The sequence below is a fragment of the Bubalus kerabau genome, chromosome 9, assembly GCF_029407905.1.
Source record: "Bubalus kerabau isolate K-KA32 ecotype Philippines breed swamp buffalo chromosome 9, PCC_UOA_SB_1v2, whole genome shotgun sequence".
Taxonomy (NCBI): domain Eukaryota; kingdom Metazoa; phylum Chordata; class Mammalia; order Artiodactyla; family Bovidae; genus Bubalus; species Bubalus kerabau.
The window spans coordinates 111365667-111390490 of record NC_073632.1 but is presented as its reverse complement, the minus strand read 5'-3'; the positions used below and the strand labels follow the sequence as shown (position 1 = coordinate 111390490).

The following is a 24824-nucleotide window of genomic DNA, read 5'->3' as shown; positions in this document are numbered from 1 at the left end:
AAACACCACTGGAGAACCTCCTGCACCTGAAGCATAGGTCTGCGCCCTATAGAAATGGAGAGAAAAGGGCTCCAAAGTCTCGGTCCTGCATTGGGAAAGCAGAGACCCAGAGCTCAGCCTGGTGGCTCCTCACACTGAATGGCACAGCCCCGGTCAGCGGGCTTTGCTCACGCTAAGGTTCACGCTGTGGAATTCGTCAGACGGAGACCTGGCCACCTGCGCGCGGGTGTTTCTCATCACAGGGATGTTCTGTGTCCCTTTTGGTGCTCTAAAGCCACACTTAAGGCTCAGGGAGCCAGTTGTTCTTAGAGTGATGCTCTCTCTCAGGTTCGCACGCTATGGCACGACCCCAAGAATATCGGCTGGAAGGACTACACTGCCTATCGGTGGCATCTGACCCACAGGCCTAAGACGGGCTACATAAGGTAGGGGGAGGGAGGCTTGCTGCCCGCTGCGATTCTGCCCAGCACTTGTCCATTTCAGAAATGTCTTTCCACTGCACAGCGTCCCCAGATGAATCAGCTGAAGGGATTCTGCCCTGTGTGCTGCTCCCTGGATTTTTCCACTTTAAATGTTTCTCTTTTATGTCCAGCATCTTCTTCTACACATCACTTAAAAAAAAAAAAAAAAAGAAAGTAAAAAGCCAAAACAAAACTATTGAAGAGGAGACAAAACTTGTTGTAATAAGCCAGAAGGGGGTAAGCATCTCCCTTACAGGAGGGAAAGTGCAGTTGAAGTGCTGTGTCTTTGTGGATTAGCACATAATTCCTTTGCACAGGTTCCTGCTTATTTCTGATTTGTGAACGGCTGAGTCCAAGACTCATCTCGAACAAAACTTTGACAAAGCAGTCCGGCAGAATCTCGTCCTCTCGGCATGACAGCATTTTTAATCAGTTTTGATTAAAGCACAGTGACTTAAATTAAAGCTTTTTGCAGAGTTGGACTTAGCGCACAGGCCGGTCTGATGCTCCACCAGGAGTGTGTGTGTGTGTCCTCTGTGACAACAGACAGATCTGAGAAGGGGCGGTGCAGGTTGGCTGCAGGGACTGTTCCGGGGAGAGTCCCTGTTTCTCCACTCGTGAGCCCCTCCCCTACCAGGGAGCTTCAGAGCCTCTGTGCACGTGGGGTAGAGCCTGTGCTTACGTGTCAGTCAGCACACGGTTCTTGAGGAAGCAGGTGAGCACAAGGCTTTCATGCAGTGTGAAGGCCAGAAGCCTGCTGCCAGGCCGAGGGTTAGCGTTAGGGCCAGGGTTAGGGTTAGCGTTAAGGTCAAGTTAGGGTCAGGGTCATGGTTAGGGTTAGAGCTAAGGTCAGGGTAGGGTTGGAGTTGAGATCAGGGTTAGGCTGAGGGAAGGGCCTCCTGACTCCACTACAGTATTCCTGGCTCTTCAAGGCAGAGGCAGCTTGGAAGCTTGGGCGGGTGATTGTCAGTGAGTCACGGGGAGGAAGGTTGGTGTGGGTGTTGCTGTTGCTCTTGGCGAGCCTTGTGAGGAGAAAGCTGACCTCCTGCCCTCTGGTGAATGTGTTTCACAGTTTTGACCTTCTCTTTCCATCTCCTTGTTTTGTTTTCAGAGTCTTAGTACATGAAGGAAAACAAGTCATGGCGGACTCAGGACCCATCTATGACCAAACCTACGCTGGTGGACGGCTGGGTCTGTTTGTCTTCTCTCAAGAGATGGTCTACTTCTCGGACCTCAAATATGAATGCAGAGGTGAGTGTGAGAACAGGGTTCACTGGGGCCCTGTGTGTCACAGAGCACAGGGAAGGAATGCACATTTTGCTTTTCATGTTGCAAAAGCTGCACGTCAGGGAAATAAACTGCTGGCCCGCCCAGCAGATGTTTGGTTTGGTCAGCTTGACTTTGTCAGTTTGTTTGTTTTGAATTCCATACGAATGTCTTCAGTAGGACAAACGCTTTTGTTATTCACAGACTTTACCTACCCACTATACTCCACCCCATAGCTTCCTGCACCATCTACACCTTCTGGGCCCCTTTGGCACGTTAGATTGCAGCCCCTGATAGGAAGAAAGGAAAGAAGGAAGAAGAAAAGGAAAGGTTGAGAGAAAGAAGTAAAGAAAGGGCGAGAAAGAAAGGAAGGAAGAGGCAGAGACAGAGAGAAGGAGGGAGGGACAACGGAAGGCAGGAAGGAGGGAGGAGGTGGAGGGAGGGTCTCTCTGGGTGTCTCCCTAGGCATATATTCAAGTCAAGTGTGATAGAGCTGGAAGGGAGCTTGGCTTCTATGTGGTCTAAACCTGTGCTTTCACATAGATATGAATGTATCTTCTACAGTTGAGGTAAGAGTCAGAGATACTTTTCAAAAATCACACAGCAAGAGTGTTGATATGTCTTCTTGATTCTGGTGGAGTGTTCTCTTCCTTACTTTAGGTTTCATTTGAGACATCTCACATTTCCTTCCATATGTCCATCCATCCATCCATCCACCCATCATTTCATCTATGCTTCTATCCATCCATCCATCCATCCATCCATCCACCCATCCATCCATCCATCTCCATCCACCCATACACCCATCCATCCATCCATCTATCCATCCATCCATCCATCTATCCCCATACTTCAATCCACCCATCCATCCATCTATCCCCATCCTTCCACCCATCTATGCTTCTATCCATCTATCCATTCATCCATCCATTCATCCATCCATCCATCCATCCATCTATTCATCATCCATCCATCCATCTATCCATCTATCCATCATCCATCCATCCATCCATCTATCCCCATCCATTCATCCACCCATCTATGCTTCTATCCATCCATCCATCACCATCCACCCATCCACCCATTCATCCATCCATTTATCCATCATCCATCCATCCATCCATCCATCCATCTATCCCCATCCTTCCACCCATCTATGCTTCTATCCATCTATCCATTCATCCTCCATTCATCTATCCATCCATCCATCTATCCATCATCTATCCATCCATCCATTCATCCATCCATCCATGCATCTATCCCCATCCATCCACCCATCTATGCTTCTATCCATCTATCCATCCATCCATCTATCCCCATCCATCCACCCATCTATGCTTCTATCCATCTATCCATTCATCCATCCATCCATCCATCTATTCATCATCCATCCATCCATCTATCCATCTATCCATCATCCATCCATCCATCCATCCATCCTCTATCCCCATCCTTCCATCCACCCATACATCCATCCATCTATCCCCATCCATTCATCCACCCATCTATGCTTCTATCCATCCATCCATCACCATCCACCCATCCACCCATTCATCCATCCATTTATCCATCATCCATCCATCCATCCATCCATCTATCCCCATCCTTCCACCCATCTATGCTTCTATCCATCTATCCATTCATCCTCCATTCATCTATCCATCCATCCATCTATCCATCATCTATCCATCCATCCATTCATCCATCCATCCATGCATCTATCCCCATCCATCCACCCATCTATGCTTCTATCCATCTATCCATTCATCCATCCATCCATCCATCTATCCATCCATCACCATCCACCCATCCATCCATTCATCCATCCATCTATCCATCCATCTATCCCCATCCATCCATCCACCCATCTATGCTTCTATCCATCTATTCATTCATTCATCCATCCATCACCATCCACCCATCCACCCATCCATCCATCCATCTATCCATCATCCATCCATCCATCCATCTATCCATCCATCACCATCCACCCATCCACCCATTCATCCATCCATCTATCCATCATCCATCCATCCATCCATCTATCCATCCATCACCATCCACCCATCCACCCATTCATCCATCCATCTGTCCATCATTCATCCATCCATCTATCCATCCATCCTTCTATCCATCCATCCACCCATCCATCAGCATCCACCCATACACCCATACACCCATCCATCTATCCATCATCCATCCATCCGTCCATCCATTCATCCATCCATTTATCCATCATCCATCCATCCATCCATCCATCCATCTATCCCCATCCTTCCACCCATCTATGCTTCTATCCATCTATCCATTCATCCTGCATTCATCCATCCATTCATCCATCCATCCATGCATCTATCCCCATCCATCCACCCATCTATGCTTCTATCCATCTATCCATTCATCCATCCATCCATCACCATCCACCCCATCCACCCATCCACCCATTCATCCATCTATCTATCCATTCATCCATCCATCCATCTATCCCCATCCATCCATCCACCCATCTATGCTTCTATCCATCTATTCATTCATTCATCCATCCATCCATCCATCCATCTATCCATCATCCATCCATCCATCCATCCATCTATCCATCCATCACCATCCACCCATCCACCCATTCATCCATCCATCTGTCCATCATTCATCCATCCATCCTTCTATCCATCCATCCACCCATCCATCAGCATCCACCCATACACCCATACAGCCATCCATCTATCCATCATCCATCCATCCGTCCATCCATTCATCCTTCCATCCCCATCCATCCATCCACCCATCCATCCATCTATCCATCATGCATCCATCCATCCATGCATCTACCCATCATTGCATCTATGCTTCTGTCCATTCACCCATCCACCCGTCCCCGTCCATCCACCCATCCCCATCCATCCATCCACATCCATCCATCTTTCCATCCATTCATTCAATCATTCATGCATCCATGCATATTGTGGATGTCTTTTTTAAAAAATAGAAATAATGATATTTTAGGTTATAGTTAAACAAATCAAAACTCACGGTCCAGTCTCCAAATTCTGTCCCTATGTTTTGCAGATGTCTAAGCAAGATTCGCTGTGTTTCCAGCAAAGTACTGTAGATGCTGTTACCCAGACACCTCAGCCCATCCCAGTGCTTCCAGCTACTCTCTCTAGCAGACCTCCTGCCCCTGACCCTACCCTGAGTGGTTCTTCACCTGCTGTCCTCAACCCAAGCCCAAGTGCCTTCAGAGGATAAATAATAATGGAACTGAAAGATGAACATCCAACCCACTACAGGAAAAGCAGTTCTATGATCCATGAGACTTCATGTGGAGTGAAAATTGAGCATGATATTGCATTGTTTTTCTTTTCTTCTGTGTTTAAAAAGAATGACGTTTACATATGAAATGTAAGTACTTTTTGTATTTATGTGTATATGGAGTTGAAGGGAATATTGTGTATAAGCCATTATGATAAATTAAGCAGGAAAAATATTGCCACACTACTTTCAGTGCTTAAAGTTGGGTGTGAGAGCACCCATATATTGTTAGGTAAACTATAAAGAAGGGTCAACTCAAGTTTGAAGTAATTCCATCATCGGAAAGAGGTCAGGAGACAGCAGTCACATATTTGGGATGTCAGGTAACTAACTGGAACATCAGAAATACCCATGGGAATAAGTGAATACCCCTCCCCGACTCTCTTGTCCCACAGTGGGAGCCCTCAGAGAGGTAGTCTCATCAAAGAAGGACCATCCTTGTGAGACGGCTCTGCTGTGGGTCTAGATGTGGGTCTGGCAAAGCCCTGCTGACCTGGTGGTTTAGCAGAGGACGTGCCATCATCGCAGTGGCCCTTCCAGCCGTGGTGGACCTGGGAGAACTCATAGCCAGCTGGCCCTTGGTTCCGAGGCCTGGTCCCCAGAATCCTTGCTGGGGCTCCTTCCCATCTCTGCTGCTGTAGAAGAGCCAGTGGAGAAGCGGTCGGCACATGCGTTTCTGCATCTAATCCCTCGTCGAGGCTTTGACACTGTGGGCAAGTTGCTTTTACCCAACTTGGTAACACATTCCATTAAGGTTCCAGTTATAAATGTTGTGTTGATATTTATTAAGTGAGTATAGAATGCAGTTCTGTTCACCAGTAACTTATTTAAATATGCCAAGTAGTGCGTACATAGTATAACTTCTAGAAGTCAACATATAACTAGCGTATGATATAAAGGTACAGTTATAGCAAGATATCTTCTGTCAAAATACAAGGCTTTATAATGTGATATTGCCGTGATCAAGCATGCTGCAGAATGTGATAGAATAAACAAACAATAATGAAGAGTTTATAATGGAACCTTAATATATACTGTTGCCAGTGACTTTAATTCCATATATATACATTTTTTTTCACTATTTTCTATCTGCTGTATGTAAGACTTTAAAGACTTTGAATGCCAAGGATAAATTGACACACCCCTTACTCACACGGCAGTATTCACAGGCTTGATTTGTTTTTCGCTTTAAGTTGCATGACGTTTCTGCAGGAAATATTAGTTAATCTCACTCCACGTAGGGGCTCAGTAAGAAGACTTGTCTCGTCGGCCTGATGTGGCAGACGGCCTCTCTTCCGGTTGACAGCGAGCTAACGCCTCTGTCACGGACAGAGAGGACCCGCGACCTGTCTCCCTTGCTCGTGCCATCTGATAAACTTGCATTTGTTGCTTCTTTGAGGCTAATTGCCTTCTTGCTGCACTTTTTACGTTTTTTGGTGGAGCTGTCTTCCCAAGACAACGGAGTGTTGGGCGATGCCATTAAATGTCCCCGTGGTGAAGAGTGTGCAGGCCTCTGTGTCGCTGTGTTCGGTGGTACAGGATGATGATGTGAATATTTAGAATGTACCATATTTTTTTTTGTAAATTATTTATGTTTTTTTCTTTTAAACAAACTTTTGGTACAGATGGATGAAACTTCTTTTGTTTTGCCAAAGACTGTAAATATTAATTTATTTGTTTCTCATGGTCAGATTTTCACCACTGAACCCTGCATTTAGCTAGAGCCTCATTTTTATACTTCAAAGGTTCATAACAGGAAATAAATTGTAAAAAGGTTTTCTATAAATCAATCTCTCTCCCTTTTTTAAAGAGCTAGCAGGGGTCCTGCCGGGGTTCAGTGGACGGACCCCAGCAGGACGAGCAGAGCTCTGTGTCAGGCCTTCTGAGGCCGAGACGCAGTCGGGGGTCTTCGCAGAGCAGGAGGCTGTTGAAGGCAGGTCTCACCGTGGTTGGTGGAGCCACCCGGGTCACGCAGGATGTAACCCTAGGGAGTCCATCCTCTGTTGCCTCTCGCTATCCCACTGGGGACCGAGTGGCGTGGTGAGTGTTGACCCCACTGGGACGACTCAGGGGAGAGGGGCAACCCACGGGGCCCCTCGTCATACGAACGGTGCTTCCCTGGACCAGTCTGGTTGCAAACCAGAGCAAGAAGCCGCAGGAGGCTCAGCGGGTGCGTGTGTGATCATGGCGTTGTCTGGATAAGCCGGTCGCTCAGTGACAGGAGGAGGCCACGGGCAGCCTAGGCATCTCTGGCTGCCCCACTGCCCCTGGGACTTCTGAGCAGTACCGCGGCCTCAGTTAGGGGGGAACCGTGAGGGCTGCAGGGGGAGATGGACAGAGGGACAGCATGTTTGAAGCCTCGGGTGCAGGAAAGGCCTCCCAAGGGGACGGGCAGAGGCGAAGATCCAGCTTGATTTGGGTGGTGAACAGGTGGGTGTGTGCACATGGAGGAGGACGAGGCCAGACCCAGGGAAGGGCCTCGAGAGGCTCAGGGGAGCTGAGGCACGAGGCGATGAGGAGGGCTGGACGCGGGTACCGTGATGACCGGGGGATGCTGGCGTGCGTTCCGCCTGTGGAAGGGAAAGCGGATGGGGGACGTGCTGAGGGTGCTGAGAAGTTGGGTGATGAAGCAAGACGCAGTTCCTCACGTTCCGATTTGGGGGAATGTTTATGGAAAGGCAAGTTTCTGGCAGACCCACCCCCTGTCAGCATGCGATGGTCCCAGGACCGGTTTCATGCCTCTGACCTGTGGGGGAGGCGGTGGCGCCATGGGGACAGGTCTGTGGAGTCTCTTCCTTTTATGTGAGGCTCTAACACTCGGGGTGACGCTGTGCTCCGTCACTGTCCCTGAAGAAAAGACCCTCCCCACCCCTCAAACCGTGCCTTCCCACAGTGCTCGGTGGGCGGCGTCGGACGAACCCGAGGTGATTCTAACATGGGGGTGGGTCCAGCCTGAGGGGAGGGAGTGTGCAGGTCCGAGGCCGGGTCCCCCACGGCACCTCCAACAGGCCCCAAGGCCGCTGATGGGAAGGGGTCTGAGGCCTCGGTCGTGGCTGAGGGTCCTTGTGGAGTCACAGCCCGCCTGCTGGGGGTGGAAGGCCCTGGAGTCCCTGTGGGTCTGAGCTGCTCGAGCAGCTCGTGCTCAGTTCGTCTGTTTCACAAAGTGGTGTTTTGGCCACGGGAGCTGGCGGTCGAGGGCTCAGGGACCCTGGGGGCTGCTGCCTGACAGCTCCACCACCCCGGTCATGGGATCAGGCTTTGCTCCTCTAAAAAGCCTCATCTGGATGCCAAGGACCACAGCCCTGGGGTCCCGGGGGAGGAAGGGGGGAAGGTGGGGACCATCCATGCCTGGCCAAGCCTGGGCCTCTGGTCCCAGGGGAGCGACTTGGCAGAGGGCAAGGGTCCAGAGATGAAGTGGCTCCCGGCCCAGCCGATGGCGACCTCGGCTTTGGGGAACCCTGTGGAACTCCCACCAAACGTCTGGGCCCCGAGCCGCTGCCAAGGGTCAACCCATCACCATGTCTGACCCTGGCTGATCTCAGCTCATGCTGTCCCCGCCATCCAGAGTCCCCTGGCACAGCCACCCAGGGATGGACATGGAGGCAGCTCTGAGCCCGGTGGGGGCCACATGGGTCCCAGTGGCCAGAGCAGGTGACCCGTGACCATAGGCTCCAGCGTGACTTTCAGGTCATATCTCTCAGCTGTAACAAGGCCTGGAAACTTGGACCGTTTTCAGCTGTTGCTTTTCCATAGAGTGACTTTTTGACCCCCAGGCACACCAAGTACATTATGAGAAGTGAGATTTTGACATTTCCAGCAAAGACACACTCTCTGCATCGTTAACAACAGCTCAGGCAGAAGCCATCCCAGCAAACAAGCTTAGATCAAGTGCCCAAGTGTGGACAGGACCGGGTGGTCAGCTTGAAGAACAGCCACCCACAGAGCCTCAGACCCTGGCCGTTGACTCGGGCCCCAGACTCCAGGCTCCCAGGAGGTCAGCCTTTTCTTGGCCAGATGGGGTCTCTAATGGATGAACCTTGGGGTAAGAGGACAGCCTGCCTGCAGGACGGCCATGCACCTCCAGAGGGTGGATTCTGAAATGAGTAGAATAGGAGGAGGAGAAAGTGTTCATAAAACCTGAGCGTACCACCTTTTATGTGCTGTGTATTTACTTTCGAATAATTTATTATTTATATAACTGTGTTTTGCTGTTCAGTGGGTTTATTTTCAGCATCAGTCCTTCCAATGAATATTCAGGACTGATTTCCTTTAGGATGGACTGGTTGGATCTCCTTGCTGTCCAAGGGACCCTCAAGAGTCTTCTCCAACACCACAGTTCAAAATCATCAATTCTTCGGCTCTAAGCTTTCTTTATAAATCAGTTGTAGTTTAGTGTAAAGAAAAAGAATGGTTTTTCTTATGGTTTAAGATACATATTACAATTGGTAAATAAGACATTTATGTATATACAAAATATATTCACATAAACTTAGCATAGAATATATAATAAAATAATCATATATATTTAGCATCATATGCTCGTGCATGCACACACACACATGCCTCACGAATATATGATATAATAAGATACTTAATCAAATATTTTGCGAAAGGCAAAGGAGAAAAGGAAAGATACACCCATCTGAATGCAGAGTTCCAAAGAATAGCAAGGAGAGATAAGAAAGGCTTCCTCAGTGATCAATGAAAAGAAATAGAGGAAAACAATAGAATGGGAAAGACTAGACATCTCTTTAAGAATTAGAGATACCAAGGGAACATTTCATGCAAAGATGGGCACAATAAAGGATAGAAATGGTATGAACCTAACAGAAGCAGAAGATATTCAGAAGAGGTGGCAAGAATACACAGAAGAACTATACAAAAAAGAGCTTCATGACCCAGATAATCATGATGATGTGATTACTCATCTAGAGCCAGACATCCTGGAATGTGAAGTCAAGTGGGCCTTAGGAAGCATCACTATGAGCAAAGCTAGTGGGGGTGATGGAATTCCAGTTGAGCTATTCCAAATCCTGAAAGATGATGCTGTGAAAGTGCTGCACTCAATATGCCAGCAAATCTGGAAAACTCAACAGTGGCCACAGGACTGGCAAAGGTCAGTTTTCATTCCAACCCCAAAGAAAGGCAATGCCAAAGAATGCTCAAACTACCACACAATTGCACTCATCTCACATGCTAGTAAAGTAATGCTCAAAATTCTCCAAGCCAGGCTTCAACAGTATGTGAACCGTGAACTCAGATGTTCAAGCTGAATTTAGAAAAGGCAGAGGAACCAGAGATAAAATTGCAAACATCTGCAGGATCATCGAAAAAGCAAGAGAGTTCCAGAAAAATATCTGTTTCTGCTTAACTGACTATGCCAAAGCCTTTGTGTGGATCACAATAAACTCCAGAAAATTCTTCAAGAAGTGGGAATACCACCTGGCCATTGAGAAATCTGTATGCAGTTCAGGAAGCAAAAGTTAGAACTGGACATGGAACAACAGACTGGTTCCAATAGGGAAAGGAGTACATCAAGGCTGTATATTGTCACCCTGCTTATTTAACTTATATGCAGAGTAGATCATGAGAAATGAGAAATGCTGGGGTGGATGAAGCACAAGCTGGAATCAAGATTGCCAGGAGAAATATCAGTAACCTCAGATAGGCAGATGACACCACCCTTATGGCAGAAAGTGAAGAACTTAAGAGCCTCTTGATGAAAGTGAAAGGAGAGAGTGAAAAAGTTGGCTTAAAACTCAGCATTTAGAAAACTAAGATCATGCCATCTGGTCCCTTCACTTCATGGGAAATAGATGGGGAAACAGTGGAAACAGTGGCAGACTTTATTTTGGGGAGCTCTGAAATTACTGCAGATGGTGATTGCAGCCATGAAATTAAAAAGACGCTTACTCCTTGGAAGAAAAGTTATGACCAACCTAGACAGCATATTAAAAAATAGAGACATTACTTTCCCAACAAAGGTCTGTCTAGTCAAAGCTATGGTTTTTCCAGTAGTCATGTATGGATGTGAGAGTTGGACTCACATATAAAGAAAGCTGAGCACCAAAGAATTGATGCTTTTGAACTGTGGTGTTGGAGAAGACTCTTGAGAGTCCCTTGGACTGCAAGGAGATCCAACCAGTCCATCCTAAAGAAAATCAGTCCTGAATATTCATTGGAAAGACTGATGCTGAAGCTGAAGCTCCAATACTTTGGCCACATGACGCAAAGAACTGACTCATTGGAAAAGACCTTGATGTTGGGAAAGATTGAAGGCAAGAGGAGAAGGGGACGACAGGGGACGACAGTGTTGGATGGCATCACCGACCCAGTGGACATGAGTTTGAGTAAACTCTGGGAGTTGGTGATGGGCAGGGAGGCCTGGCGTGCTGTAGTCCATGGGGTCAGACACGACTGAGCAACTGAACTGATCTGAACTGAATTATATAGATTTAGCATCATATGCTCGTATGCACACACATGAACACGCCTCATGAATATGTGATGTAAGAGACTTAATCATGTGTGTTAGCATTATATGCTCGTGCGTACATGTGTACACACGCCTCAGGAAGGCACAGGCTCTCCGTCAGGACTCCTTTCTTTAGAATCTTCCCTCTTGTACACAAGACTCAACGGCACTTAGGCTGAAGGTTTCAGTTGCTGGGAAGCATGAATTAGATTAGCATCAGGAGGGCTCTAGTAGATTTTGGAGTTTCTTGCTATGTTTGGGGAGCAGTAGATTTCCCAGGCAGCTCAGTGGTAAAGAATCACCTGCCAAGCAGGAGATATGGGCTCAATCCCTGGGTTAGGAAGATCTCCTGGTGAAGGAAATTGCAACTCACTCTAGTATTCTTGCCTGGGAAACTCTATGGAGAGAGGAACCTGGCAGGCTACAGTCCATGGGGTCACAAAGACTCAGACACAACTTAATGAGTAAACAGCAACAAGAAAGCTTCCCCACGGGCGGTGAGATGAGCCAGTTCCAGACCAGGACTGGCAACCCCAGATCAATCAAAGCTCAGTCCTAAATAACTGGGCAAAGAGACTGCCAACATGGCTCACCCTAGCAGCTTCTTAGAACAAAGTCATATAGCTGCTGATCCTCTTGGGCTGTTGCATGCTGTTTGATAGAGGATATAATAGAAAACTCTAAAATCTGTTTCTGGAATGCCATGGTATTTTATCATAATTTCTCTTTCTAATTTCCAAGCTCTCTCTTTTCTAATGACACGTTTTGGGGGATTTAAAGAAACATGGCTGCACACCTTCAGCTTAAACTGTGTTGTATGCCAGTTACACCAGTTACATAAAGGAAAAAGGCGAATTCAGAGAAGCTGAAGGGTACATGGTCAACACACAAAATTGCTTTGTGCTTCTATCCACCAGCAAGATATAATATGAAAATAAAATTAATAAAACAATTTCATTTGCAATAGAATTTGAAACAAAATGCCTAGAAGTAAATTCAGCCAAAAGGCAAAACACTTACATAATAAAAGTGAAAAACATTATGAAAAAAAATAAGAAAAGCCTAAAAAATGGCAAGGCAGCTTGTATTTATAGATTGGAGGATTTAACATTTTAGAACTATGATACTACACAATGCAAACAACAGATTCAGTTCAATCCCTATCAAAATTCCAATACGTTTTTGCAGAAATGGAAAAGATGATCCTCAACTTCATATGGGATTACAGGAGTTCTGAATAATTGCCAACACAAGACTGAAAGATAAGGACAAAATTGGAGGCCTCACACTTCCTGGTTCCCAATCCTACAACAAAGGTACAGTGTTCAAAACAGTGTGATGATGACTTTAGGATGGACACGCAGACCAGCACGCTGGGGCTGAGTCCAGAGGCGAGCCCAGACGCTCGTGGCCGACTGGTTTTCAACAGGGTCCCAGGATTGTTCAGTAAGGAAGGAACAGTATCCTCAACAAGTGGATGTTCATGTGCCAAAGAACAATGTTGACTCCGCCTTCACTCCATATTCTGGTGTCCCGAGTAGATAAGAACTCTTATAACCCCAAAACAAAAGCCAAAAAAAACCTAGAAAAATGGGCAATCGTTTTGAATAGGTATTTCTCTAAAGACATAAAAATGGTCATCAACTTTTTCTCATTAACCACTAGAGAAACCACGAGGGGTTCACTTCATACCCACTAAAATAATAATTTAAGAAAAAGAAAGTGTTGGTGCAAATGGGGCCAATGATGGAACTGGAGCGCTTTGCTGCGGGGGATAAAACATGGATCATCTGCTCTGGACGGCAGTTTGGCTGTTCCTCAAAAAGTGAGACATAGAGACATCATATGACCCAACAATTCCACTCCTGGGTATAAACCCCAGAAGACTGAAAACAGAAACTCACACAAGTGCGTGTCACACATGTTCTTAGCAACACTACCCACAGCAGTCAGAGCCTGGAAACGCCCGAATGTGCATCACAGATGGATGGATTCCAGACTGTGGAACGTTGTTCAGCCTTAAAACTGGTGCTCTGGTACCCGCTACAGCAAGCATGCGTGTGGGCTAAGGCACTTCAGTCGTGTCTGACTCTGCGACCCCGTGGACTGTAGCTCACCAGCCTCCTCTGTCCATGGGATTCTCCAGGCAAGAATACTGGTGTGGGTTGCCATGTCCTTCTCTGGGGGATCCTCCCCACCCAGGGATCGAACCCGAGCCTCTTACATCTCCTGCATTGGCAGGTGGCTTCTTTACCACCAGCGCCACCTGGGAGGGACCCAGAGAATTTTATGCTGAATGAAATAAGCCAGACACAAAGGGTACATACATACTATACGATTCCATATATTTAGAATATCCAGAATGGGTGAATCCATAGAGACATAGAGCAGACGGGTGATGACCGGAGTTTCTTTCATGGAGATAAACATGTTCTGGAATGAAGCGTGGGCGATCGGGTCACACCAATGTCAACGCACTGAACGCTGTCGCAGTGTACATCTGAATATGGTTAACGTCACGTGGCGCGAATTTCACCTTAAGGTCGGAAAGGGAACTATATGATCATGACTAGCACACGCTCAGTTAATGGACTGGTCAGACTAAGAACTCTAATGCTTTGTTTTGTGTGAGAAAAGGCTTAAGAGAAGTGTGCAGAAGAGAATGGCATGAGGCCACCCTTGCCCTCTGCCCTCTGCCCTCTGCCCTCTCTGGGGTCTTGCTCTTTCTTTCTGGCCCCTTTTCCTCCAGGCCTGAGTCAAGTCACCAGCAGAGGCTGAGCCACCAGCTTTGTCTCCATCACCTATGGTTATTTGTCTTGGGAGGAAAATCATTGACTCAAATTTAAATTATCTCTGGATAAAACTCCTAAAAGAATTGGCAACAAGCTTGGAGTGTCTGGAGAAGACGCCTGAGTTCTGGGGTCCCTACAGCACGTGAAGACACGTGGACGTGCTCAGGCGGGCCTCCCAGGGGCTGTGCTGAGCAGGGACTTGGCATCAACCTTTGCTAACGTGACCTCTTTACAACAGAAACAGCCCTTGAAACCTCAGCAGGACTTAGGCCAGGTGAGGAAGCCTGGAGAAGGCGCAGCAGGGCTCCAGGTGCTTTCCCATGGCCGCGCTGTTCCTGCCTCTGAGTAGAAGGCAGGACCCTTGGAAAATTCAGTCCTGATGGGCCAGCCTGGGCTGGGCGAGGCTGTCCTCATGGAGGGGAGCCTTCCCGAGCCTTAACCTCGAAGGAGGTGCTGACAAGTTTAGGAAACACCCAAATGCTAATGGAAATGTCCTGGGTGTAACCTTCCAAAGGAATGCAGTTTTAAAGTCTAAGCGTGTCCCCTGCAGGTTAATTTGCTGAAAGCAGACTGTGCAATGGGAGAAGGAACTGTTAGCCTTGGGGCTGAGACAGAGGGCGGCCGAGAGGGAGACCCCGGCCACCTGTGCAGGACAGGCGTCCTCTGACCTGTGTGACGGCCAGACGGCTCTGTTCCTGGAGGCTGGACGGTCGTGATGCGATGCTATCAGCGTCAGAAGGTTTCAGCTTCTGTGACCACGAGTTTAGTTTCTGTGTCGGTTCCCCAGTAACCAAGGAGACTTTGTGATTGAACTTCATCTCAGCTTGGTTGCCCCCAAAGAGGAGCACGGCCATGGGCTTGGGGTCAGGTCCCTTATCTTGGGACTCCAGGAGCTGGGAAGTGGCCGAGGGGATTAGTGTGTCCATCACTAAGAGGTCACTGCTCAGCACATGATTCGAGCTCAACGGTCTGCGGGCCCATTTGAGGAAGCAGAAGGCCCCTCTGAAAGAAAGAAGTCCGGAGCCCCAAACCCCCAATCACCCCACGAAGGGGCTGCTCACCCCGTGGGCTGAGAGAAGAAGAGGATGTAAGGAGGGATTTGGGAGGCAGTTGGAGCTTGAGGGTGGAAGGTCGGAGCTCGGGCTGGGGGGGTGGGGGTGGGCGGGGCTCAGGAACAAGGGGATCCAGCTTTGGGCTGCGTGCGTGGATGTGCGCGGATGCTCCTGCAAAGAGGGCAGCCCCAGCCACGAGGCTCTGCCCGCAGGACAACGCGAGCCTGTGTATTTACACCATTCTTTCCAGAAGCAGCTGGTTAGCCACCAAAGAGCTCGGAGTGGACGCAGAAGCCCAGGGACGTGACCAGGGGCTGCCAGTGTCCTCTGGGGTCCAAGCTGCGTTTCCATCACTTTCCTCCAAAAGGCTGACTCTAACCTCCCCAGCTAAGAAGAGTCTTCTGAAAGGCTCACTCACCATTCGAGTTCAAAACATTTATTTCATGTTACACACCAGGATTTCCTGGAGCACACAAAATCTGCTTCTGAAAAGCATTCTCCAGGTCCTGGAAGAGACCTTGCATTACTGGTAGAGGAAGATTAACTGCCAGACGAAGGGAATAGGAATTGATTTCAGGCACAGAACGGAAGCCACAAACGTCCACGTGTCCACATGAAAGTGAAGGCGTTAGTCACACAGTCGTGTCTGACTCTTTGTGACCCTGTGGACTGTAAGCCTGCCAGGCTCCTCTGTCCATGGAAATCCCTAGGCAAGAACCCTGGAGCGGGTTGCCGAGCTCTTCTCCAGGGGATCTTCCCAACTCAGGAATTGAACCTGGGTCTCCTATTTGCAGGCGGATTCTTTACCATTTGAGCCACGAGGAAAGCATCCACATCAAAGGCCTGTTTTTCCTCTCTTCCTCCCTCAGGCCACATTCCAGCCTGGACCTCTGATGGCACTGACTGCCGTTGCAGCATAAGGATACCAGGGGTTTTGTTCAAGACCTTTGGCAAAGCACAGTGAAAGTGGGAACAGCTGAAATCAGCTTGGTGGTTCCTGCCAGCCCTGGAAGCCAGCTCTCTGCTCTGCAGTATCTTCCCAGCATCTCCTCAAGGAGACCCGTCAGGTGGTCCTCCAGGGAGGAGGAGGCAGAAGCAGAGGTCAGCTGGCCCCAGACTCCCCCGCAGTAAGGCCCCGAAACCGAGGTCAGCGCAGGGTCCCTCTTACTAGAGCTGGGCATGCAGGTTCTTTGAGAGAGGAGTGGGGTGGGGGCAGTCCATGATGGGACCTGGGGGAGGAGAGAAGCCGGGTGGTCAGCGTAGCCCACATGCCCTCAAGGTGCGTCTGTGGATATGGAGGAAGGTGGCCGTGTGAAGGAAGGGGGTCTGCAGGGCGCTGCGGAGCTGGAGGCGCGAAGAGCGGAGATGCTCTGCTCCGGTCCAGGATGGGAGCCGGCCTGAGCGTGGTTGTGATGGGAGACAGAGCTGCTCTTCTGCGCAGGGCGATGAGTGAGCCTGGGGCCATGGACGCTTGATAAAACTATGGTGGGGGGGAGGAATGCAAGGACCTTCCGAGACTTGGGCATCACCAAGTGGGTGTCATCTCCCAGATGGCAGTGTCTTCCTGCTCGAATCTCCGCTTTAAGTAAGAGCGCTAGAGGGCAGAGTCCACAGGACCTTGAGTTCAAGCAGGGCAGAGGAGGTTCCAGTGTGTCTTCAAGTGTGTGGAGAGTCGCACACCAGGGCTCATGTGGGTCCTTGGGCAGTGCGGGGTTGGAGGGGAGGATGCTACATAGCTCCTGAGACTCTTGCTTCCCCAGTCCCTCTCCACACTCACTCAGCGTGCTCAGCAGTAAAATGAAGAAAGAGAAATTGCCATCAAAATATATTCTAGCTGGAAAAACAACATGTGAAACACGATTCAATTGTAAAAAGAAAAACTAGACATTTTGATAACATATTTTCTCAGTTCATTTTGACAACCAATGAGCTGGTCCGGGAGGGAGGAGCTCCTCTTCTGCAGATGAAAAGAAGGTGGTGAGCAGCCGCATACTCTCAGAAAGCAGGTCTGTGTGGGTTCTGGGGTTCCTGGCTTTGAGCCTGAGACTCTTGGGCTATTATTTTATAATCTTTTACTTCAAAAATGACTTGCATGCATGAACGAAAGTCACCTTTTGTGAAAGGCAGACATTGTTTATAATAAGAAGCAGAGGTTTGGGGCCCAAGCTTTAGGTGTGGTATCTCCGAGCTCCGTGGCTTTGGTTAAAGCATCTGGTTTCTCGGCTGTGAAGGAGGAAGAGACCCTCTGAACATCAGAGGGGCCCCAAGCAATGCTGGGGTCCACTGACTCCCGTCTCCCTCCCCCGAGCCTCTTCACGTGCCCCGAGCCCCACCCTCAGGGACCTGTGTCAGCAGGTATGAAGTGTTCATCTTCTCCCAGTGTTCTGTGAATTATCTTAGTTTTTAAATGGAAGTAGTCTTCAACATTTTAAGCCTGGAGTTCTTGCTCAAGAAAAGCTCAAAACCCAGAAATAGCTACTACATTGCTTGCCAAAGCATGACTTAAAAAATATTTCTATGAAAAAAAAAAAAATCTGTGGTTCTCTTAATGGCTGGTGAGACTATATCCAGCTTTTACTTTATTGTGAAATGGCAAGTTTCAACATTTACCTTCAATAAATAGCATGCATTTTGTCAGATAACAGATTCCAAGCTTCCCAGAAAAGTGCAATTATGGTGATTCAAGTAAGAGGAGCCCAGATTCCTGGACCCAGTGGCCTCCAGCTGCCACAGCGCCTACAGAAGCCCAGTCAGCAGCCGCGGTGAGACCAGTGATGCGGCGAGAGCCAGCCTGGCAAGGTGGGCTGGGGAGACACGCGTGACTGTGGTCAACCCAGGGCACGAGGAGACCGCGCGGCCGAGTTGCCCACGCCCCCAGAAGGCACGTGCCTCCACCCCAGGGCCTGCGGGCTTGCACACAAGCTGCTCACTGCGTGTGGCAGCGTGCGGGGCACCCAGCCTCAGGAAGAGCGGGTCTGGGAGGAAGACCCGCCACTCGCGGGAAGTCTTCTGATCGCAAACAACACTCTGAAGCACACACTTGGGACCAGGGGCGAGAGGAAGGCACAGGAAGAGGGAAAGGAGGTGCGTCGGGGTTGGTGACCAATGGCTGCAAGGGGAGGGCAGAGGGCAGGGGCTGTCACCTGCGAGGACCAACCTGGGAGTGTGTGAGCTCACCCTTCCGAGTCTGCTGGAGACCGAGGCTCCAGCCTCCTGGCCCACCGAGTCAAAGCCAAAGGTCAGGGCCAGGGAGCCCCGGCCTGTCTTCCTGTGCTTATGCTTGGGAAGCTTTTCTAAGAAGCTGCCACAGACTGGAGTGAGTCTGGGCAGAGTGGATGCAAGGCCCAGGGTCTGGCCCTGCTCAGCCAGCCTGTGCCTTGGGCTCTTGAGCTGTAGGAAAGAGTCGAGATTTTCTCCAGAAAATTCCTAGGTGAAATCTGGTTGAGTTCACTTCAGTCACTCAGTCGTGTCAGCTCTTTGCAACCCCGTGGACTACAGCACACCAGGCTTCCCTGTGCATCACCAACTCCTGGAGCTTGCTCAAACTCATGTCCATCAAATCGGTGATGCCATCCAACCATCTCATCCTCTGTCCTCCCCTTCTCCTCCTGCCTTCAATCTTCTCAGCATCAGGGTCTTTTCTAATCAGTCAGTTCTTCACATCAGGTAGCCAAAGTATTGGAAGTTCAGCTTTAGCTTCAGTCCTTCCAAAGAATATTCAGGACTGATTTCCTTTAGGATGGACCAGTTTGATCTTGCAGCCCCAGGGACTCTCAGTAGTCTTCTTCAACACCACAGTCCAAAAGCATCAATTCTTCGGTGCTCAGCTTTCTTTATAGTCCAACTCTCACATCCATACATGACTACTGCAAAACCCATAGGTTTGACTAGACAGACTTTTGATGGCAAAGTAGTATCTCTGTTTTTTAATATACTGTCTAGGTTGGTCATAACTTTTCTTCCAAGGAGTAAGCGTCTTTTAACTTCATGGCAGCAGTCACCATCTGCAGTGATTTTGGAGCCCAGAAAAATAAAGCCTCTCACTGTTTCCATTGTTGCCCCATTTATTTGCCATGAAGTGATGGGACTGGATACCCTGATCTTCGTTTTCTGAATGTTGAGTTTTAAGCCAGCTTTTTCACTCTCCTCTTTCACTTTCATCAAGAGGCTCTCAATTCCTCTTTACTTTCTGCCATAGGGTGGTGTGATTTGCATATCTGAGGTTATTTGTATTTCTCCTGGCAAACTTAATTCCAGCTTGTGCTTCATCCAGCCCAGCATTTCACTGATGTACTCTGCATATAAGTTAAATAAGCAGGGTGACAATATACAGCCTTGACGTACTCCTTTCCCAATTTGGAACCAGTTCATTGTTCCATGTCCAGTTCTAACTGCTGCTTCTTGACCTGCAGATTTCTCAGGAGGCACGTAAGGTGGTCTGGTATTCTTACCTCTCTAAGAATTTCCCACAGTTTGTCGTGATCCACATAGTCAAAGGCTTTGGCGTAGTCAATAAATCAGAAGTAGATATTTTTCTGGAATTCTTTTGCTTTTTCTATAATCCAATGGATGTTGGCAATTTATCTCTGGTTCCTCTGTCTTTTCTAAATCCAGCTCGAACATTTGGAAGTTCTTGGTTCATGTACTGTTGAAGCCTCGCTTGGAGAATTTTAGCATTACTTTGCTAGCATGTGAGATGAATGCAGTTAGGCAGTAGTTTGAACATTCTTTGGCATTGCCTTTCTTTGGGATTGGGATGAAAACTGACCTTTTCCAGTCCTGTGGCCACTACTGAATTTTCCAAATTTGCTGGCTTATTGAGTGTGGCACTTTAACAGCATCATCATTTAGAACTTGAAATCGCTCAGCTGGAATTTCATCACCTCCACTAGCTTTGTTTGTAGTGATGCTTCCTAAGGCCTACAGACTCCAGAATGTCTGGCTCTAGGTGAGTGATCACAGAAAACGTGGTCCACTGGAGAAGGGAATGGCAAACCACTTCAGTCTTCCTGCCTTGAGAACCCCGTGAACAATGTGAAAAGGCAGAAAGGTAGGACCCTGAAAGATGAGCTCCCCGAGCTGGCAGGTGCCCAGTGTGCCACTGGAGAAGAGTGGAGAAATAACTCCAGAAAGAATGAAGAGACGGAGCCAAAGCAAAGCAACACCCAGCTGTGAATGTGACTGGTGATGGAAGTAGACTCCGATGCTGTCAAGAGCAATATTGCATAGGAACCTGGAAAGTCAGGTCCATGAATCAAGGTAAATTGGAAGTGGTCAAACAGGAGACGGCAAGAGTGAACATGGACTTTTTAGGTATCAGTGAACTAAAATGGACAGGAATGGGTGAATTTATTCAGCTGACCATTATATCTACTACTGTGGGCAAGAATCCCTTAGAAGAAATGGAGTAGCCTTCACAGTCAACAAAAGGATCTAAGATGCAGTGCTTGGGTGCACTCTCAACAATTACAGAATGATCTCTGTTCACATCTAAGGCAAACCATTCAAGATCATGGTAATCCAAGTCTATGCCCCAACCAATACTGAGGAAGAAGCTAAAGCTGAATAGTTCTATGATGACCTACAAGAGCTTCTGGAACTAACACGTTTCATTATAGGGAGCTGGAATGCAAAAGTAGGAAGTCAACAGATACCTGTAGTAACAGACAAGTTTGGCCTTGGAGTACAGAATGAAGCAGGGCAAAGGCTAACAAAGTTTTGCCAAGAATGCACTGGTCATAGCAAACACCCTCTTCCAAGAACACAAGAGAAGACTCTACACATGGACATCACCAGATGGTCAACACCGAAATCAGACTGATTATATTCTTTGCAGCCCAAGATGGAGAAGCTCTATACAGTCAGCAAAAACAAGACCAGGAGCTGACTGTGGCTCAGATCATGAACTACTTATTGACAAATTCAGACTTAAATTGAAGGAATCAGGGAAAACCAATAGACCATTCAGGTATGACCTAATTCAAATCCTTTATGACTATACAGTGGAAGTGAGAAATAGATTCAAGGGATTAGATCTGATAGAGTGCCTGAAGAACTAAGGATGGAAGTTCATGACATTGTATAGGAAGCAGTGATCAAGATCATCTCCAAAAAAAAGAAATGCAAAAAGGCAAAATGGTTGTCTGAGGAGGCTTTACAAATACCTGAGAAAAGAAGAGAAGGAAAAGGCAAAGGAGAAAAGGAAAGATATACCCATCTGAATGCAGAGTTCCGAAGAATAGCTAGGAGAGATGAGAAAGCCTTCCTCAATGATCGATGCAAAGAAATAGAGGAAACGATAGAATGGGAAAGACTAGAGATCTCTTCAAGAAAATTAGAGATACCAAGGGAACATTTCATGCAAAGATGGGCACAATAAAGGACAGGAATGGTACAGACCTAACAGAGGCAGAAGATATTCAGAAGAGGTGGCAAGAATACACAGAAGAGCTGTACAAAAAAGGTCTTCAAACCCAGATAACCACGATGGTGTGATCACTCACCTAGAGCCAGACATCCTGGAGTCTGAAATCTGGTTACAGAGAGTGAAGTCTTAAGACTCAACTTTGCTTAGAGCCATGTCATCTACAACAGCATCATGCAGACACGTGCAGGACAAAGGAAGTCACAGATTGTCAAATTCTGTAGGCTTTGTGTCCAACAGCAAAGATGTCTGAGTTTGATGCCAGGACTTGAGAGCTCAGGAGAGGTTGTCACCATATTCATGTCCCATGTTTGGGAGGCATAAAGGTGAGCGAACACAGAGCAGCCCTACTCACAGAAGGCCAGGCTCCATCTAATCTGCGCAGATACCAGACATACCACTGGGCCAGCACAGCCAGCCCCAGTGGGAAGGGTCATGTAAAGGGCACTTTGCCACGTGTTGCTGTCCCTCAGTCTGTCTAACTCTCTGCAACCCCACGGACTGCATGTGCCAGGCTTCCCTGTCCTTCACTGTCTCCAGGAGCTGGCTCAGACTCATGTGCATTGAGTCGGTGATGCCATGCAACCAACCTGTCCTCTGTTGTCCCCTTCTCCTCCTGCCCTCAGTCTTTCCCAGCAACAAGACCTTTTCCAATGAGTTGGCTTTCTCATCAGGTGGCCAAAGTGTTGGAGCTTCAGCTTCAGCATCAGTCCCTCCAACTAGAGCAGTAAACCCAGGGCAGCAGAGCAGGAGGAGTCGAGAAGCCACAGGACGGCGCTCGCCCAGCCCGAGCCACGACCCCCGCTGGGCCCTGGGAGCGACCCTGCCACGCCTCTTGGGCCAGGGCTGGGCAGGAAGCGTAGGCAGCTTTATTCCACCCGCCACACACGACAGCGGTGTCTCGCTGCTCGTCCTCGGTGCCGGGCACAGGGTCTTCTTTTCTGTACGAACTGTGCAAAAGCAGAAGTACGGGACTTTCTGGGAGGGCGAATGCAAAGTGCCATTTATGCCTGTTTCTGATCCCCTGGGTGGGAGGGATCATCATTCCTGGAGGTGACAGGGTTTTACAGCCCTTTAGTGGTGATGTGTGTTTTTGCAAAATTTTCAAGGACCATAAAAAATGGGTCCCCCTGGCCTTCTTTCAGCATAGCTGAATGACGTGGCACATCCAGGCCATGTCAGGAAAGCAAATATTGCAATAAAGTGACTCACACAAACTACCTGGTTTCCCAGGGCACACTATACTATGCTGTGGTTGTCGAGCGTGCAGCAGCCTTATGTCTACAAGTCAACGGACAGACCTTCATTACAAAATCAGTTCAGTTCACTCGCTCAGTCATGTCTGACTCTTTGTGACCCCATGGACTGCAGCACACCAGGCCTCCCTGTCCGTCACCAACTCCAGGAGTTTACCCAAACTCATGTCCATTGAGTCGGTAATGCCACCCAACCATTTCCTCCTCTGTCGTCCCCTTCTCCTCCTGCATTCAATCTTTCCCAGCATCAGGGTCTTTTCAAATGAGTCATTTCTTCACATCAGGTGGCCAAAGCATTGGAGCTTCAGCTTCAGCATCAGTCCTTCCAATGAATATTTGGGACTGATTTCCTTTAGGATGGACTGGTTGGATCCCCTTGCAGTCCAAGGGACTCTCAGGAGTCTTCTCCAACACCACAGTTCAAAAGTGTCAATTCTTTGGCATTCAGCCTTCTTTATGGTTCAACTCTCACAGTACACGACTACTGGAAAAACCATAGCTTTGACTAGACGGACCTTTGTTGGCAAAGTAATGTCTCTGCTTTTTAATATGCTGTCTAGGTTGGTCATAACTTCCCTTCCAAGGAGTAAGCGTCATTACAAAATACTTCATTGCCAAAAGCTGCTGCCTGTCCTGAGTCAACAGCGAGTTGTAATTTTTTTTGCAATAATAACATCAAAGACCAGAGACCGTGGGTCATAAAGCAAATATCCTAGTGATGAACAAATGATGTGGGGATGAGCAGAGTGTGATGCAGAAATGAAGTGAGCACATGCTGTTGGGAAAATGGCTCCGACAGACTCCGTGCAGGACCGTCGACTTTACAACTTGAGTCTGTAAATCTAGTGGCGTCTATGATGTGCCATCGAGGGGCTCTGCCTATGCATCCAGCATCTGGGGCAGCGTCTGGAGCAAAGCGAGTGGTTAACAGACACCTGTTGCCGCCATGAGCAGGAGCTGTCCAGGCAGGAGGACAAGGGTGAATGGAGGACCGTCTGCAGGTGCCAGGGCTCTTCTGAGGACCGAGGCCCTGCAGGCCTGGCGTCTCAGCTGTCAGGGCTGCGACGGACTAGTGTCTGTGGCCCGCAAAGTCACACACTAGTGTGTGTCCCCACAAAGTCACACACTAATGTCTGTGTCCCACAGAGTCACACACTAATGTCTGTGTCCTGCACAAAGTCACATGCTAAAGCCCTAGCAGGTTGGTCCACAGGGGTCATGCCGTCCTGGGTCGGAGCCCTGCAGAGGGAACCAGGGACCTTCTAAAGGAGCCCCAGGGACCCTCTGCCCCTTCCTCCACATGAAGACACAGTGAGCAGACGCCTGGAAGAGGGTCCTCAGCAGGCACTGATGGTCCCTGCACCGTGGGCATCCAGCCTCTGGACCTGGGGACAGAGTGTCCATCGTGTAGAGTCCACCATGGGGCCCATCCTGCGGTAGCAGCCTGAGCAGACGCAGCCGACCCCTCTGTGGACCTTCGGAGGCGGCATCCTCCCCGTAGACAGCTGACAGGTAGGTGGTAGGTGCACACGCGGGCACACACAGACGTGCGGAGACGACCTGCACCCTGTCTGCGGGGCTGTCACCTGTACACACAGCTTCCCGGCACCGGTGCCCACACCGTCTCCTATGCTGGGTCAGCCCACACGTCACACGGAGCCCCCACCTCGCCGTGGCCTGTGAATGCTGATGCAGATGAGGGATTCTGCTCTCTGCAATTTCCACAGCCCCCAACCCAGCTCTTGACCCCGAGCCAAACAGCCAATCATCCAACAAACAGAAGCAAACG

General features: G+C 48.7%; 1 protein-coding gene across 1 annotated transcript in view; it reads left to right on the top strand.

The window, feature by feature from the left end:
• The window catches only part of THBS2 (thrombospondin 2), a 34425-nt gene extending 27620 nt beyond the window's left edge, over positions 1-6805 (top strand). The window contains exons 20-22 of the mRNA XM_055536204.1: positions 328-425; positions 1573-1712; positions 4794-6805. Coding sequence (XP_055392179.1) covers positions 328-425; positions 1573-1712; positions 4794-4801 — 246 coding nt within the window. The 3' untranslated portion in view covers positions 4802-6805. The remainder of the gene's footprint in view (positions 1-327; positions 426-1572; positions 1713-4793) is intronic.
• The last annotated feature ends 18019 nt before the right edge of the window (positions 6806-24824 follow it).